General features: G+C 43.4%; 1 protein-coding gene across 1 annotated transcript in view; it reads left to right on the top strand.

The window, feature by feature from the left end:
* STAG3 (stromal antigen 3) overlaps positions 1 to 18,349 on the top strand; it is a 1,295,475-nt gene that overhangs the window by 349,358 nt on the left and 927,768 nt on the right. Inside the window, exon 6 of the mRNA XM_053719478.1 lies at positions 4,562 to 4,713. Within this exon, the coding sequence (XP_053575453.1) occupies positions 4,562 to 4,713 (152 nt within the window). The remainder of the gene's footprint in view (positions 1 to 4,561; positions 4,714 to 18,349) is intronic.

The following is an 18,349-nucleotide window of genomic DNA, read 5'->3' on the forward strand; positions in this document are numbered from 1 at the left end:
GTGAGGGAGCTCTGGAATATCCGCTCTCTCAAATATGTTCCATATGCCTTTTGATAAGGGGTTATATCAAATAAGGTTGACATGTTTGATACCACTGAGCCGCCCACCTCTGAGGAGTCCTCGTCCATCTTTTTATTCACATGCAGCTTCCCATTGCACTGCTAATCCTCCATCTGGAGGGGGCCTTTTTTTCACCAGACGCATACGGTGGTGTCTGCGGCCATTAGTGCTTTCCCTCGCACTGCAAAGCGCAAGCGAAAGATTAAATCTTGCACTCCTGCCCAGGGGGCATCATGTAATTTGTCGGATATATCTGATCGGTTATCCGTGGATGAATTTTTTTTTTTTTAAACTTCAGAGTATTAACTTTCAGGGTTGGAGTCTGCTGCCTATAATCCTCCACCTGTGGAGGATCCGGTTTTTAGATATGGGACAGAACGTTTATGCCTTCTTCTAAAGGAGGTTTTGACTACATTAGAGGTTTCAAAGGCCGAGCTGCTAGAAGAACCTCTGGGTCCTAAATTTGATGGCAATCATTATTAAGGAGGAGTGGGATAGGATTAGTTTCCTCTTCCCCGTCATTTGCCTTTTTAGGATCCTGGTTCCGGGCTCTCTATGAGGATGGTTCTATTTTTACGCTTGCCACACGTAATACTAGCCCGTGTGAGGATAGATTATCGTTCATAGAGCTGCTGGATATAAGGATGGAAACTCTGTTAAAGAGGGTGTTTCAACCTAGGGGATATTTTCTTTTACTGGCGGCGCTTGTCGCTGCAGTTGCTGGAGCGGCTACCTTTTGGTGCGTCTCCTTCTCGAAACTGATCATGGTGGCGGGTTCCCTCAACATTTTTCAGTAAAGAATTACGGCCTTCTGGGTTAATAATTCTTTTATCTGTGCTGTTATTACACAGATTAATTAGCCTAAGGCTAAGACTTCAGGTTTTCTGTTCAGACTGACAGGGGAAAGGGAAAAAGTTTGTTTGACTATCTCCATGGTTTCAGGGGCCCAGGGTGCCTTCATACCGTAAGATAAGGAGAACAAATCTAAGGGACAAAGTTCATATTTTCGTTCCTTTAGTTCTGATAAAAGCCCAGCGTCAGAGGCCTCCGCTAAGCCAGAACAAACCAAGAGTTCTTGGAAGCTGTCTCAGTCCTGGAATAGATCCAAGAAGAGCAAAAAGAACGCCCAGACTAAGTCTGCATGAAGGGGCAGCACCCGGTCCTATTTTGGATCGTGTAGGGTGCAGACTGTCGCTCTTTCAGAGGCTTGTTTCAGGGACTGGAGGTCATAGCTCAGAGTTACAATATAGGTTCAAATCTCATCCACCCAGGGGCAGATTCATCCCCTCAACCTGTATTCAAGACTAGGAAAGAGGGATGCCTTTCTGGGTTGTGTAAGGGATCTGTCCTCCTTTGGAGTCATTGTCCCAGTACCTCTTGCAGAGAGAGGTTTGGGATACTATTCAAACATTTTCGTGGTCCCAAAGAAGGAGGGAACTTTCCGTCCAGTTCTGGACCTAAAGTGCTTAAACATATTTCTAAATGTCCCCTCGTCAAGATGGGGACAATACGATCCATCCTTCCCTTAATTCAGGAAGGGCAGTTTATGACCACTATAGATCTGACGTAGGCATTCCTTCACCTCTCAATCCACAGCTAACACTTCCAGTTCCTCAGGATTGCGTTCCTGGACCAGCACTTCCAGTTCATTGCACTTCCGTTTGGTCCAGCTACTGATCTGATATTTTTTTATGAAGGTTCTAGGGGCTCTTCTAGCAGTCGCCAGAACCCAGGGTGTAGCAGTAGCTCCCTACTTGGACGATATTCTGGTTCAAGCACCATTGTTTCATCTGGCAGAGGACCATTCAGAATCTCTCCCCTGTCTTTTTCGATCCACCCAGAGGGAAGATAAATAGAGATAATAGTTCTCTTATTCCAAGCACCAGGGTGCAATTCCTGTGCACGATAATAGACTCCATAGACATGATAATTTTTCTAACAGACCAGAGAAGTTGCAAGCTTTCTTCAACATGTCTTGCGCTCCAGCCTTCCTTAAGGCCATCTGTGGCTCAGTGTAGGAGGTGATTGGTCTCATGGTGTCCAGCATGGACATCATTCTCTTTGCTAGGTTCCACCTCAGACGACTGTGCATCCTGTGGCAATGGAACAGTGATCATTTGGATCTGTCTTAACAGATTTTTCTGGACAATCGGTCGAGAGAATCACTCTCTTGGTGGCTCTGTCCGGATCACCTGTACCGAGGGACATCCTTTTTAAGACCATCCTGGGTGACTGTGACTACGGACACAAGTCTGTCAGGATGGGGAGGTGTTTGGGGCGCCAAGACTGTACAGGGTCTGTGGACGCAGGAGGAGAGCTCCTTCCCATTCAACATTCTAGACTTTCAGGCAATATTCAATGCTCTGAAGGCTTGACCCCTACTGGGTTTGTCCCAATTTATCTGATTCCAATCAGACAATATATCTTCGGTGGCTTACATCAACCATCAAGGGGGAACGAGAAGCTCCCTAGCAATGTGGGAAGTATCTCGGATTCTTTAGTGGGCGGAGACCCACATCTGTTCGCTGTCAGTGATCTACATTCCGGGTATAGACATCTGGGAAGCGGATTCTCTCAGCAGACAATCCTTTTGTCCGGGGGAATGGTCTCTCCATCCCAAAGTGTTTGCGGAAATATGCAACAGGTGGGGAATGCCGGAGATAGATTTCATGGCATCCTGTCTCAATACCAAGCTACCCAGATATGGGTCGAGGTTCAGGGATACTCAGGTGGAGCTAATAGATGCATTAGCGGTGCCTTGGAGGTTCAATCTAATTTCTCTTTTCCTGCCATTTCCACTCCTTTCTCGAGTGGTGGCTCGAATCATAAAGGAGCATACGTCAGTGATACTGATTGCTCCATCGTGGCCGCAAAGGATATGGTTCGCAGGTCTAGTGGGAATGTCATCACCTCCTACTTGGAGGTTGCCTTGTCGCAGGGATCTGCTGGAACAGGGCCCCTTTCTTCATCCAGATCTAAATTCTCTGAGTCTGATTGCGTGGAGATTGAATGCTTAGTCTTAGCCAAGATAGGGTTTTCTGAGAGTTTTATTGATTCTCTCATTCAAGTTCGTAAGCCGGTTACTTTTTGCATCTTTTATAAGGTGTGGAGGACTTACTTATTCTGATGGGAAGTGTTTTTGTCCTGGCACAGCATAAAGGTTGCCAGGATTCTTTCTTTTCTCCAGGATGTACTGGAGAAGGGCCTCTCAGCTAGTTCCTTGAATGGTCAGATTCTGTCCCTGTCTGTTTTACTGCACAAGAGGCTCACTGAGCTTCCGGATGTACAGCCTTTTGTTAAGGTTCTGACTAGGATCAGGCCGGTGTTGAGATTAAATGCTCCTCCTTTGAGCTTAAATCTTGTTCTTAAAGTTTGCAACTGGCTCCGTTTGAGCCTATACATTAAGTTGTTGTCTTGGAAGGTTCTTTTGCTACTAGCTATTGCTTCTGCGCGCAGAGTCTCTGAGATTGCTGCCTTGCAATATGACCCTCTTTATCTGGTGTTCCATGCTGATAAGTCTGTCCTATGAACTAAGTTAGGATTTCTTCCTAAGGTTGTGTCAAATCGCAACATCAATCAATAAATTGTGGTTCCTTATGTCCTAATCCTTCTTCATCGAAGGAACGTTTACTGTATAATCTGGATGTGGTTCGTGCCTTAAAGTTCTATCTTCAGGCTACGATGGAATTTAGACAAACTTCTACTCTGTTTGTTATCCATTCTGGAAAGCGTAGTGGTCAGAGAGCCTCTTCGACGTCCATATCTTTTTGGTTGAGGAGTATCATCCGCTTAGCATATGAGTCAGCGGGTCTTAAGCCTCCTCAGAGAATTACTGCTCATTCTACAAGAGCAGTGGCTTCCTCTTGGGCCTTCAAAAATGAGTCCTCTATGGATCAGATTTGTAAAGCGGCTACCTGGTCCTCCTTACATAGTCTTTCCAAATTTTACAAGTTTGATGTTTTCTGCTTCTGCTGAAGCAGCCTTCGGGAGAAAGGATTTGCAGGCTGTGGTGCCCTCAGATTAGGGGCCGTCTCTCTTTTTTACCCTCCCGTTAGCATTCAGTGTCCTCTGGAGCTTGGGTATAATTTCCTACAAGTAAGAAATGCAGCTGTTGACTCTGCCTGTATTAAGAAGGAAAACATAAATTATGCTTACCAGATAATTTCCTTTCCTTCTGTACAAGGAAGCCACAGCTCCCGCCCGTGTTCTCTCGATAGGCGGCCCTAAAATTAAATTTATTCTTCTGGCACCTTTTTCACCCTGATATTTCTCCTACTGTTCCTTGTTCTCTCGGCAGAATTACTTGGGGATGAGTGAAGTGGGGAGATATTTAAGCCTTTGGCTGGGGTGTCTTTGCGTAGTCCTGGTGGCCAGGTTCAGTATTTCCCACAAGTAAGGAATTCAGCTGTGGACTCTCCCTGTACAGAAGGAAAGGAAATTATCTGGTAAGCATAATTTATGTTATTTTAGTAGAACAATATTTATTCATTTTCTTTCTTAGCAATGAAATTGATGACCGGTCTGGTGAAAGTGGCACAAAATTTGAGTGTTCACCAAGAGACAAACCAACGTCAGTATGATGTAGAGAGAGCCAAAATTCCAGTGAAAATGGCACCAGAAAGGCTGGAGACTCTTCTAGAAAAGAGAAAAGAGGTAAGGGCCTATCTAACATGAATAGCAAGTGAAGACATTTCCTTTGTTTAGTTTTTGCACTCCCCCTAAATTTAATATGTAGGAGGCCAAAATTATACTGGCCTGATATAAATCATTTTGGGTTAGAGCATCTGACATTTTAGACTTTTTGTTTCCTTCAAGCCCTTAAATTCGGCACAAGTGGTATATTTTCTTTCATAAGGTGGTGAGTATATATGATCCATTATTAATGGGATTCAACTCCTGGCCACTAGGAGGCATCAAAGATGACCAAAACTCTTGAGTACTTCATCTCTTCCACCTATCTGGTATGCTTGTCTTATCTTTGTCTACTAGGAGGCTTCAAATTCCTTTTTGAGAGGGGTCTTCAGATTTGAGGCCCATTTTCCTTCTCAGATTGCTGCTACTTAGAAGGGGGATTGGAGTATGGTGCGTGACACAATCACTCCCAATGAAGGAGTTGGTCAGAAGCTTTCCACTGATGTTACAGGGACTGGTCCCACAGCCTCCTCCTGTTGGGTTATCGATATACTCCTTACATAGATTGTAAGCACTGGATGGGCTCTCTACTGGAAGCAATTTCTTTTGCAGATGATAAGCACAGTAGATTTAGGTGCATGTCAGGTAAGTGCGGACACATATTGCACTCACATCACCCACAGGCTATTAGCAGATACACTTTGCATTTTGTACATCATAGCCAGAAGGCACTTATTTTACAGACAAACCACAGTATACACTAGACTTTATATCTAATGTCACCTGAGCAAAATTATATTAAGCAATTGTATTTGATTTTTATTCATGCTGCTTAGTCTCAAAATATTTTCCTGTGCCAAAGGCTATTACTTAAATAAATGAACAAAGAGTGGTCCAAGCCTGTATTCCTTTTTAATCTAACTTAAACATTTGAGTGTGTTTCCTTTAACAGCTTTTAGCGAAGAGCATTTGGGAAACTATTTCTAAGGCGGGCGTTGCAATTTCCACTTTATCGAAATGCACTACTATACTCTTAGAGGATAGTACTTTTTTCAAAAACCCTATGGACTGAAAATTGGAGTCCTTTCACAAAGAGGTTTTTTTTTGTCTACCCCCCCCAGTAAACATGTTTCATTTTAGAGCAGCTATTCACACTATCTGCCTTGTATTCTTTAGTGAGACAACTTATTAGATGATTCGGTAGATGATGATTTTTAGCTTTTTTAAAAATCTTATAAGGTTAACTAAATTTAATTAATCCCTTTATCAATCTAGATTAATGCCAAGAATGTATCATTAACAGTTTTGACCACAAGGGCCTTAGGGCTGAAATTACTTTCAGGTGATATTTATCAAAATGTTATCCCTTCATTTCAAGGAAAGCTTTTGTTTAGGTCTGGTCTAGTCACCATCATTTCGGCTGTGACCGGATGTAAAGGAGCTTTTTTCCCTCAAGACAAGAAGTCTAAGGGTTAAAACAGAGCAAGTAGCTGTTTTCATTATTATAGTTAATCTATAACCAAAAGTGTTTCTTCCTAATTGAGTCTATGAGTATGCCTGGTATTTGCTGAAATGTGTCAGACTAATGCTGACAATACCTAATTAAGTGAGGACTGCTCTTTTAATGTTTGTATGAATAAAGTATGCATTTTTATAAACTTTCTACTGAAATTTCTATTTTCTTGAGCTTTGGATTTTGCATAGCACCAGTGTTCCAGCAAGAAGGGACATTTTTCTATAATAGGGGAACTGCTTGAAGGACTGGTTGGTTTTCGATTATTTGATTACAATGTCATCATTTTGGGCATAAGACTGTGAGTGGCGTTGAGCAAACAAACACAGCAGCAAGAAAACACGCTGTATTATAGGAAAAGGGGTATTTGAATGAAGCAGGAGTGCACACTACGAGCACTGCACCGCTGTACACTATGAATTGAGTACTTTATGAAGGTAAGTCTCTATCTGAAGCAGTAATCAGATTACCTATTTTAGTAGCAGTAAGACTTGCTTATGGTGCCTAAGAATCTATTGTACTAGAAATAAAGCAGACAGTGTTTAACATGTGATGTGCAATTGTCCCAAGAAACATTTATTTGACTCTTCACATTTGTTAGTAGAGTTCTTCAGTCAGTATTGTCTGGTAATTCGGTGCCTGCCTTTCAAAATAAGTTTTATTTCTAATGACACGATGAGTCCACGGATCATCTAATTACTATTGGGAATATCACTCCTGGCCAGCAGGAGGCGGCAAAGAGCACCACAGCAAAGCTGTTAAATATCACCTCCCTTCCCTCCAATTCCAGTCATTCTCTTTGCCTATGTTAGAGCAAGGAAGAGGTAACGTTTAGGTGTCTGGAAAGATTCTTCAATCAAGATTGTATTATTTTTCAGCAGTACAAGCTTGTGCTGTTTTTCTACTAGGGTGTAGCTGTAGTCCTTGTCGGTCTCTTCAGTAGAACAGTGGTGGCTTTTAAGCAATGGGAACTTGTGGGGTACAATCCTCACTGCGCCTCCCATGTAGTTAATGCTGCCCTAATATTGAAAGCCTGAGTGAGATTACTCAGTCTTTATCTTTTTTTCCACAGGTCCATGTGAAGTAGAATGCCTCTGAAACCAAGTGAGCTGCTCTGCTGCCAGACTCAGTCTTGATAAAGGCCTATACTAGGGCCGAAACGCGTCGACTGAGTATTGGTAAGCCTATTTCCATTTATGTAATATTGTGTTAAGTAATCTGCACTATATTTTTCTTTTTACACATTTTTAGGTGGATATCGTTTTTTGAGACAATCTGGTTCATACACCGATTTCTGACTCCTTGTTCCACACTTCTGTGGGCACTGTCCTTCCTCTCTCCACACCCTCAAGGATATACCTACACTATGGGATCACTACAAGGAATATCCATATAGGTCTGGGTGACTATTTCCACTTTGTTTTGTACGCAGGATTTTTTTCATTAATTTTTTCACCATTAATTTTTTCACCAATTATTATTGATTTTTATTATCTGTTTATTTTTGGAACTGAATTGCAATTCACAGTATTGAGTTTTTTCACTGGAACTTTTCTATTGAGACTTTTTCATCACGATGACTTTTTGAATATCTTTGAACACTTGCTGTTTTTGTACTTAACACATTGGTATTCTGTACCCAGTTCTGCGCATCAGATAGGCCACTTATCTGTGACCATCCATTGTTTTTAATTAACCTCTGTTTCTCCTGTTAAGTGTAGTCAGTCCACGGGTCATCATTACTTATGGGATATTAACTCCTCCCCAACAGGAAGTGCAAGAGGATCACCCAAGCAGAGCTGCTATATAGCTCCTCCCCTCTACGTCACACCCAGTCATTCTCTTGCACCCAACTAATAGATAGGATGTGTGAGAGGACTGTGGTGATTATACTTAGTTTTTATATCTTCAATCAAAAGTTTGTTATTTTAAACAGCATTGGAGTGTGTTGTTTCTTCTCAGGTAGAATTTGAAGAAGAATCTACCTGAGTTTTGTATGATCTTAGCGGACGTAACTAAGATTCATTTTGCTGTTCTCGGCCATTCTGAGGAGTGAGGTAAACTTCAGATCAGGGGACAGCGGGCAGGTTCACCTGCAAAGAGGTATGTTGCAGTATATTATTTTCTAAGGAATGGAATTGACTGAGAAAATACTGCCAATACCGATATAATGTAAGTACAGCCTTAAATGCAGTAGTAGCAACTGGTATCAGGCTGATATGTATATATGTTTACACTTCAGTATTCTGGGGAATGGCACTTCACTGGGATAATACTGTATGCATATAACTTTTAGCCTAACTTGCAGTGTGAACGACTAGCAGCAGGCTTTTTAATGACATTTCATATAATTAGATTTTAAACGTTTGCTGGCATGTTAAATCATTTAATTATCTGAGGTACTTGGTGAAAAATTGTTTGGGCGTTATTCTCCACATGGCTGTCGTTTATTTTAAATTACAAACAGTTTTACTGAGCTTCCCTCACTGTTGTGAGTGAGTGGGAGGGGCCTATTTTGACGCTTTTGCTACGCATCAGAAATTCAGTCACAAGTCTGTTTTCTCTCCCTGCATGATCCGGAACGTCTCTACAGAGCTCAGGGGTCTTCAAAACTTATTTTGAGGGAGGTAATCACTCACAGCAGACCTGTGAGATTGTGCTTTGACTGTGATAAAAAACGATTATACTTTAAATGTTATACGTTTTTTCAGATATTAAGGGTTAGTCATCCATTGCTAATGAGTGCAATCCTTTGCTAATTTTATACTTTTACCGGGAAAATTTGGTTTTTATAACTAATCCGGTTCATTGTTATTCAACTGTCATAGTTTTTTTCTGTGCTTCTTAAAGGCACAGTACATTTTACATATTACTTGTAAATTTAGTTGAAAGGTATTTCCAAGTTTGCTAGTTTAATTGCTAGTTTGTTAAACATGTCTGACTCAGAGGAATATCTCTGTGCTATATGTGTAAAAGCCAAGGTGGAGCCCAATAGAAATTTATGTACTAATTGCATTGATGCTACTTTAAATAAAAGTCAATCTGTACATGTTGAACATCATTCACCAGACAACGAGGGGGAAGTTATGCCGACTAACTTGCCTCACGTGTCAGTACCTGCATCTCCCGCTCGGGAGGTGCGTGATATTGTAACGCCAAGTACATCAGGGCGGCCATTACAAATCACTTTACAGGACATGGCTAATGTTATGACTGAAGTTTTGTCTAAATTGCCAGAACTTAGGGGTAAACGAGATCACTCTGGGGTGAGAACAGAGTGCGCTGATAATGCTAGGGCCATGTCTGATACTGCGTCACAACTTGCAGAACATGAAGACGGAGAGCTTCATTCTGTGGGTGACGGATCTGATCCAAATAAACTGGATTCAGACATTTCAAATTTTAAGTTTAAGCTAGAAAACCTCCGTGTACTGCTAGGGGAGGTATTAGCGGCTCTGAATGATTGTAACACAGTTGCAATCCCAGAGAAAATGTGTAGGTTGGATAAATATTTTGCGGTACCGACGAGTACTGACGTTTTTCCTATACCTAAGAGACTTACTGAAATCGTTACTAAGGAGTGGGATAGACCCGGTGTGCCTTTCTCACCCCCTCCTATATTCAGAAAAATGTTTCCAATAGACGCCACCACACGGGACGTATGGCAAACGGTCCCTAAGGTGGAGGGAGCAGTTTCTACTTTAGCTAAGCGTACTACTATCCCGGTGGAGGATAGCTGTGCTTTTTCAGATCCAATGGATAAAAAGTTAGAGGGTTACCTTAAGAAAATGTTTGTTCAACAAGGTTTTATATTGCAACCCCTTGCATGCATTGCGCCTGTCACGGCTGCGGCAGCATTTTGGTTTGAGTCTCTGGAAGAGACCCTTGACTCAGCGCCAATAGATGAGATTTCACACAAGCTTAAAACCCTTAAGCTAGCTAATTCATTTATTTCTGATGCCGTAGTACATTTAACTAAACTTACGGCTAAGAATTCCGGATTCGCCATTCAGGCACGCAGAGCACTGTGGCTAAAATCCTGGTCAGCTGATGTTACTTCTAAATCTAAATTACTTAACATACCTTTCAAGGGGCAGACTTTATTCGGGCCCGGTTTGAAAGAAATTATCGCTGATATTACAGGAGGTAAAGGCCATGCCCTGCCTCAAGACAGAGCCAAACCTAGGGCTAGACAGTCTAATTTTCGTGCCTTTCGTAACTTCAAGGCAGGAGCAGCATCAACTTCCTCTGCTCCAAAACAGGAAGGAGCTGTTGCTCGCTACAGACAAGGCTGGAAACCTAACCAGACCTGGAACAAGGGCAAGCAGGCCAGAAAACCTGCTGCTGCCCCTAAGACAGCATGAAGTGAGGGCCCCCGATCCGGGAACGGATCTAGTGGGGGGCAGACTTTCTCTCTTCGCCCAGGCTTGGGCAAGAGATGTCCAGGATCCCTGGGCGTTAGAGATCATATCTCAGGGATATCTTCTGGACTTCAAAGCTTCTCCCCCAAAAGGGAGATTTCATCTTTCAAGGTTGTCAACAAACCAGATAAAGAAAGAGGCGTTTCTACGCTGTGTACAAGATCTTTTACTAATGGGAGTGATCCATCCGGTTCCGCGGTCGGAACACGGACAAGGGTTTTACTCAAATCTGTTCGTGGTTCCCAAGAAAGAGGGGACCTTCAGACCAATCTTGGATTTAAAGATCCTAAACAAATTCCTAAGAGTTCCATCGTTCAAAATGGAAACTATTCGGACAATCTTACCCATGATCCAAAGAGGTCAGTACATGACCACAGTGGATTTAAAGGATGCTTACCTTCACATACCGATTCACAAAGAACATTACCGGTATCTAAGGTTTGCCTTCCTAGACAGGCATTACCAGTTTGTAGCTCTTCCATTCGGGTTGGCTACGGCTCCAAGAATCTTCACAAAGGTTCTGGGCTCTCTTCTGGCGGTACTAAGACCGCAAGGAATTTCGGTGGCTCCGTACCTAGACGACATTCTGATACAAGCGTCAAGCTTTCAAACTGCCAAGTCTCATACAGAGTTAGTACTGGCATTTCTAAGGTCGCATGGGTGGAAAGTGAACGAAGAGAAGAGTTCTCTCTTACCACTCACAAGAGTTCCCTTCTTGGGGACTCTTATAGATTCTGTAGAAATGAAGATTTACCTGACAGAAGACAGGTTAACAAAGCTTCAAAATGTTTGCCGTGTCCTTCATTCCATTCAACACCCGTCAGTGGCTCAATGCATGGAGGTAATCGGCTTAATGGTAGCGGCAATGGACATAGTTCCTTTTGCACGCCTGCATCTCAGACCGCTGCAATTGTGCATGCTAAGTCAGTGGAATGGGGATTACTCAGATTTGTCCCCTACTCTGAATCTGGATCAAGAGACCAGAAATTCTCTTCTATGGTGGCTTTCTCGGCCACATCTGTCCAGGGGGATGCCCTTCAGCAAGCCAGACTGGACAATTGTAACAACAGACGCCAGCCTACTAGGTTGGGGCGCTGTCTGGAATTCCCTGAAGGCTCAGGGATCATGGACTCAGGAGGAGAGTCTCCTTCCAATAAACATTCTGGAATTGAGAGCAGTTCTCAATGCCCTTCTGGCTTGGCCTCAGTTAACAACTCGGAGGTTCATCAGGTTTCAGTCGGACAACATCACGACTGTAGCTTACATCAACCATCAAGGAGGGACAAGGAGTTCCCTAGCGATAATGGAAGTATCAAAGATAATTCGCTGGGCAGAGTCTCACTCTTGCCACCTGTCAGCGATCCACATTCCAGGAATGGAGAACTGGGAGGCGGATTTCCTAAGTCGTCAGACTTTCCATCCGGGGGAGTGGGAACTTCATCCGGAGGTCTTTGCCCAAATACTTCGACGTTGGGGCAAACCAGTGATAGATCTCATGGCGTCTCGCCAGAACGCCAAGCTTCCTTGTTACGGGTCCAGGTCCAGGGACCCGGGAGCGGTCCTAGTAGATGCTTTGACAGCACCTTGGACCTTCGGGATGGCTTATGTGTTTCCACCCTTCCCGATGCTTCCTCGATTGATTGCCAGGATCAAACAGGAGAGAGCATCTGTGATTCTAATATCGCCTGCGTGGCCACGCAGGACCTGGTATGCAGATCTAGTGGACATGTCATCCTGTCCACCTTGGTCTCTGCCTCTGAGACAGGACCTTCTGATTCAGGGTCCTTTCAAACATCAAAATCTAATTTCTCTGAAGCTGACTGCTTGGAGATTGAACGCTTGATTTTATCAAAGCGTGGATTCTCGGAGTCAGTAATTGATACCTTAATACAGGCTAGGAAACCTGTTACCAGAAAGATTTACCATAAAATATGGCGTAAATACTTACATTGGTGCGAATCCAAGAGTTACTCATGGAGTAAGTTTAGGATTCCTAGGATATTGTCTTTTCTACAAGAAGGTTTAGAAAAGGGTTTATCTGCTAGTTCCTTAAAGGGACAGATCTCAGCTCTGTCCATTCTTTTACACAAACGTCTGTCAGAGGTTCCAGACGTTCAGGCTTTTTGTCAGGCTTTGGCCAGGATTAAGCCTGTGTTTAAAACTGTTGCTCCACCATGGAGCTTAAACTTAGTTCTTAACGTTTTACAGGGTGTTCCGTTTGAACCCCTTCATTCCATTGATATCAAATTGTTATCTTGGAAAGTTCTGTTTTTAATGGCTATTTCCTCGGCTCAAAGAGTCTCTGAGTTATCGGCCTTACATTGTGATTCTCCTTATCTGATTTTTCATTCAGACAAGGTAGTCCTGCGTACTAAACCTGGGTTCTTACCTAAGGTAGTCACTAATAGGAATATCAATCAAGAGATTGCTGTTCCATCATTGTGTCCTAACCCTTCTTCAAAGAAGGAACGACTTCTACACAATCTGGATGTAGTCTCTCTCTTTCTGGCTTCGTAGCATAATACGTTTAGCCTATGAGACTGCTGGACAGCAGCCTCCTGAAAGAATTACAGCTCATTCTACTAGAGCTGTGGCTTCCACTTGGGCCTTTAAGAATGAGGCCTCTGTTGAACAGATTTGCAAGGCTGCAACTTGGTCTTCTCTTCATACTTTTTCCAAATTTTACAAATTTGACACTTTTGCTTCTTCGGAGGCTGTTTTTGGGAGAAAGGTTCTTCAGGCAGTGGTTCCTTCTGTATAAAGATCCTGCCTGTCCCTCCCGTCATCCGTGTACTTTAGCTTTGGTATTGGTATCCCATAAGTAATGATGACCCGTGGACTGACTACACTTAACAGGAGAAAACATAATTTATGCTTACCTGATAAATTCCTTTCTCCTGTAGTGTAGTCAGTCCACGGCCCGCCCTGTTTTTTATGGCAGGTCTAAATTTTAAATTATACTCCAGTCACCACTGCACCCTATAGTTTCTCCTTTCTCGTTTGGTTCTCGGTCGAATGACTGGGTGTGACGTAGAGGGGAGGAGCTATATAGCAGCTCTGCTTGGGTGATCCTCTTGCACTTCCTGTTGGGGAGGAGTTAATATCCCATAAGTAATGATGACCAGTGGACTGACTACACTACAGGAGAAAGGAATTTATCAGGTAAGTATAAATTATGTTATTTGTTTACATACCCGTTTTATTATTCTTCATGGATCCGTGAGTTGTACTGTATATGTTTTTAGACTTTGTTTATTAAATATCTATGTAATTTTAAAACACCGGATTTATATTGTTACTAATCCCTTTCTGCCTCCGGTTTGGTAGGCGCTTGGGGGATCCCCATCATTCACTCTATGTGTCTAGATGCCAATGTGGAACCCCCTATTACCTTTTGTCCCTCATGTACTGAGAGGGCTTTACATTGTAACAAACAAATTTTCTTTAATGCAAGTATATCTAAGGATGCTTCTCAGTCTGATGAGAATCAGGGTATGCCGCAGCTTTCTCCCCAAGCGTCACAACCTTTAATGCCCACCCAAGCGACACCGTGTTCCTCAACCGCGTCCACTTCATTCACTCTGCAGGATATGGCTGCAGTTATGTCATCCACTCTTACAGAACTTTTATCTAAGTTGCCAGTGTTACAAGGCAAACGCAGCAGGTCAGAGGCCCATGTGGTCCCTGCGACTTCTGATGCTTTGATAGCTATCTCCGATGTACCCTCCCAGGGCTCTGATTTGGGGGATAGGGAGACCCTGTCTGAGGGGGAACTGTCTGACTCAGGAAGTGCGTTGCCCCAGACAGATTCGGACGTCATGTCTTTCAGATTTAAGCTTGAACACCTCCGTCTGTTACTGCGAGAGGTTTTGGTGACTCTGGACAACTGTGACTCTATTGTGGTCCCACCAGAGAAATTGTGTAAGATGGACAAATACTTAGAGGTCTCTTCTTATTCCGATGTTTTTCCAGTTCCTAAGAGAATTTCGGATATTGTTACAAGAGAATGGGGAAGACTGGGTATCCTGTTCTCTCCCTCCCCTATTTTTAAGAAAATGTACCCTATAGCTGACACCGTCCGGGACTCTTTGCAGACGGTCCCTAAGGTGGAGGGAGCTATCTCTACTCTGGGGAAGCGTACAACTATTCCTATCGAGGACAGTTGTGCTTTCAAAGACCCCATGGATAAGAAGTTGGAGGGTCTTCTCAAAAAACGCTATGTTCATCACTGGTTTTTATTGCAACCAGCGGCCTGCATTGTAACAGTCACAACTGCGGCTGCTTTTTGGGACTGAGACTTCCTTGGAGGAAATACAAGATAGAATTAAGGCCCTTAAGCTGGCTAATTCTTTTATTACGGATGCTGCCTTTCAGGTCACCAAATTGGAGGCTAAGAGTTCGGGATTCTCCATCTTAGCACGGAGAGCCCTATGGTTGAAATCTTGGTCTGCGGATGTGTCCTCTAAATCCAAGCTTTTGGCTATTCCTTTCAAGGGATAGACCCTTTTCGGGCCTGACTTGAAAGAAATAATTTCTGACATTACGGGAGGTAAGGGTCACCTCCTCCCTCAAGATAAGGCATCTAAGCAAAGGGGACGACAAAGTAATTTTCGTTCCTTTCATAATTTCCTCTGTCTCTAAACAGGAAGGGAATTATCATCAAGCCAAGCTCACCTGGAGACCCAACCAGGCTTGGAAAAGGGTAAACAACCCAAGAAGCCCGCTGCTGCTCCCAAGACAGCATGAAGGGGCGGCCCCCGATCCGCAGAACAGGGACAGGGGTTTTACGCGAATCTTTTCGTGGTTCCCAAAAAAGAGGGAATGTTCAGACCCATTTTAGTTCTAAAGAGTCTAAACAAGTTTCTCAGATTTCCATCCTTCAAGATGGAGACTATTCGGACAATTCTTCCATTGATCCAGGAGGGTCAATATATGACTACCGTGGACTTAAAGGATGCATATCTTCATATTCCTATTCACAGACATCATCACAAGTTCCTGAAGTTTGCCTTTCTAGACAAACATTTTCAGTTTGTGGCCCTTCCTTTCGGGCTGGCCCCGTTTCAGTTTGTGGCCCTTCCTTTCGGGCTGGCCCCGGCACCCAGGATTTTCACAAAAGTTCTAGGGTCTTTGCTGGCGGTTCTCAGGCCGTGGGACATTGCAGTGGCACCTTATCTGGACAATATTCTGATCCAGGCGTCGTCTTATCAGCTGACAAAGTCTCATACCGACATGGTTCTAGCCTTTCTAAGGACTCACAGGTGGAAGATGAATCTAGAAAAGAGTTCACTAATTCCACAAACAAAGGTTTCTTTCCTGGGAACTCTAATAAACTCTATATCCATGAAAATCTTCTTGACGGAAGTCAGAAAGTTAAAGATTCTGAATGCATGCCGATCCCTTCAGTCCAATCCTCGGCCATCAGTGGCTCAGTGCATGGAGGTAATTGGATTGATGGTGGCGGCAATGGACATCATTCCGTTTGCTCGTTTTCATCTCAGACCTCTACAACTGAGCATCCACAAACAGTGGAATGGAGATTATGCAAATTTGTCTCCTCAGATAGATCTGGATCAAGAGACAAGAGTCTCTCTTCTTTGGTGGTTGTCGCTGGATCATCTGTCCCAAGGGACGTGCTTCCGCAGACCCTCATGGGTGATAGTTACAACGGACGCCTGTCTACTAGGATGGGGTGCAGTCTGGAATTCCCTGAAGGCTCAGGGTGTGTGGACTCGGTCAGAGTCTCTACTTCCAATCAATATTTTGGAGTTGAGAGCAATATTCAATGCGCTTCAGGCTTGGCCTCAGTTGGCTTCGGCCAAATTCATCCGATTTCAGTCGGACATCATCACGACTGTGGCTTACGTCAATCATCAGGGAGGAACAACTTCCTTAGGGATGACAGAAGTATCCAAGATAATTCGGTGGGCGGAGGTTCACTCTTGTTATCTGTCAGCAATCTACATCCCAGGAGTGGACAACTAGGAAGCAGATTTTTTGAGCAGACAGACGTTTCATCCGGGGGAATGGGAACTCCATCCGGAGGTCTTTGCCACCTTGATTCTCAGATGGGGCAGACCGGAGCTGGATCTTATGGCATCTCGTCAGAATGCCAAGCTCCTGAGATACGGATCCAGATCTAGGGATCCTCAGGCCAAACTGATAGATGCCTTGGCAGTGCCTTGGTCGTTGAACCTAGCTTATGTGTTTCCACCGTTTGCTCTCCTCCCCCGGGTGATTGCTCGGATCAAACAGGATTGGGCTTTGGGGATTCTCATCGCTCCTACGTGGCCTCGCAGGACATGGTATGCCGATCTGGTGGACATGTCCTCTCTGCCACCGTGGAAGCATCTATTGAGGCAGGACCTTCTCATTCAGGGACCCTTCCATCATCCGAATCTAGTTTCTCTGCAGCTGACTGCTTGGAGATTGAACGCTTGATTTTATCTAAGCGAGTGTTCTCCGATTCGGTCATTGATACCTTGATCCAGGCACGTAAGCCTGTTACTAGAAAGATTTACCATAAGATATGGCGTAAATATCTTTATTGGTGCGAATCCAAGGGCTACTCATGGAGTAAGATTAGGATTCCTAGGATTTTATCTTTTCTCCAAGAAGGATTGGAGAAAGGGTTATCAGCAAGTTCCTTAAAGGGACAGATTTCTGCTTTATCTATTTTGCTACACAAACGTCTGGCAGATATTCCGGATGTTCAATCTTTTTGTCAGGCTCTGACTAGAATCAGGCCTGTGTTTAGACCTATTGCTCCTCCTTGGAGTTTGAATTTAGTTCTTAAGGTTCTTCAAGGGGTTCCGTTTGAACCTATGCATTCCATAGATATTAAATTATTATCTTGGAAAGTTTTATTTTTGTTTGCTATTTCTTGTGCTCGCAGAGTTTCTGAGCTTTCAGCATTACAATGTGATTCTCCTTACCTTATTTTTCATTCCGATAAGGTAGTGTTACGTACCAAACCTGGTTTTCTTCCTAAGGTTGTTTCCAACAAAAATATTAATCAGCAAATTATGGTTCCTAATTATGTTCTAATCCTTCTAAGAAGGAGCGTCTGTTACATAACTTGGATGTGGTCCGTGCCCTGAAGTTTTACTTGCAGGTGACTAAAGAATTCCGTCAATCATCTTCATTCATTATTTGTTGTTTTCTCTGGAAAACGTAGGGGTCAGAAAGCTACGGCTACCTCTCTTTCTTTTTGGCTGAAGAGTATCATCCGTTTTTCATATGGGACTGCTGGACAGCAGTCTCCTGAAAGAATTACGGCTCATTCTACTAGGGCTGTGGCTTCCTCATGGGCATTAAAAAATGATGCTTCTGTTGAACAGATTTGCAAGGCGGCAACTTGGTCGTCTCTTCACACTTTTTCCAAATTTTCCAAATTTGATACTTTTGCCTCGTCCGAGGCTGTTTTTGGGAGAAAAGTTCTTCAAGCAGTGGTGCCTTCCATTTAGGTTCCTGTCTTGTCCCTTCCTTTCATCCGTGTCCTATAGCTTTGGTATTGTATACCATAAGTATGGATGAAATCCGTGGACTCGTCATATCTTGTAAAAGAAAAGGAAATTGATGCTTACCTGAAAAATTTGTTTATTTTACGATATGACGAGTCCACGGCCCACCCTGTCATTTCTAAGACAGGTCTTTATTTTTGTTAAACTTCAGTCACCTCTGCACCTTGGCTTTTCCTTTCTCTTCCTAACTTTGGTGGAAT

This window comes from Bombina bombina, chromosome 6 (genome assembly GCF_027579735.1).
Source record: "Bombina bombina isolate aBomBom1 chromosome 6, aBomBom1.pri, whole genome shotgun sequence".
Lineage (NCBI taxonomy): Eukaryota > Metazoa > Chordata > Amphibia > Anura > Bombinatoridae > Bombina > Bombina bombina.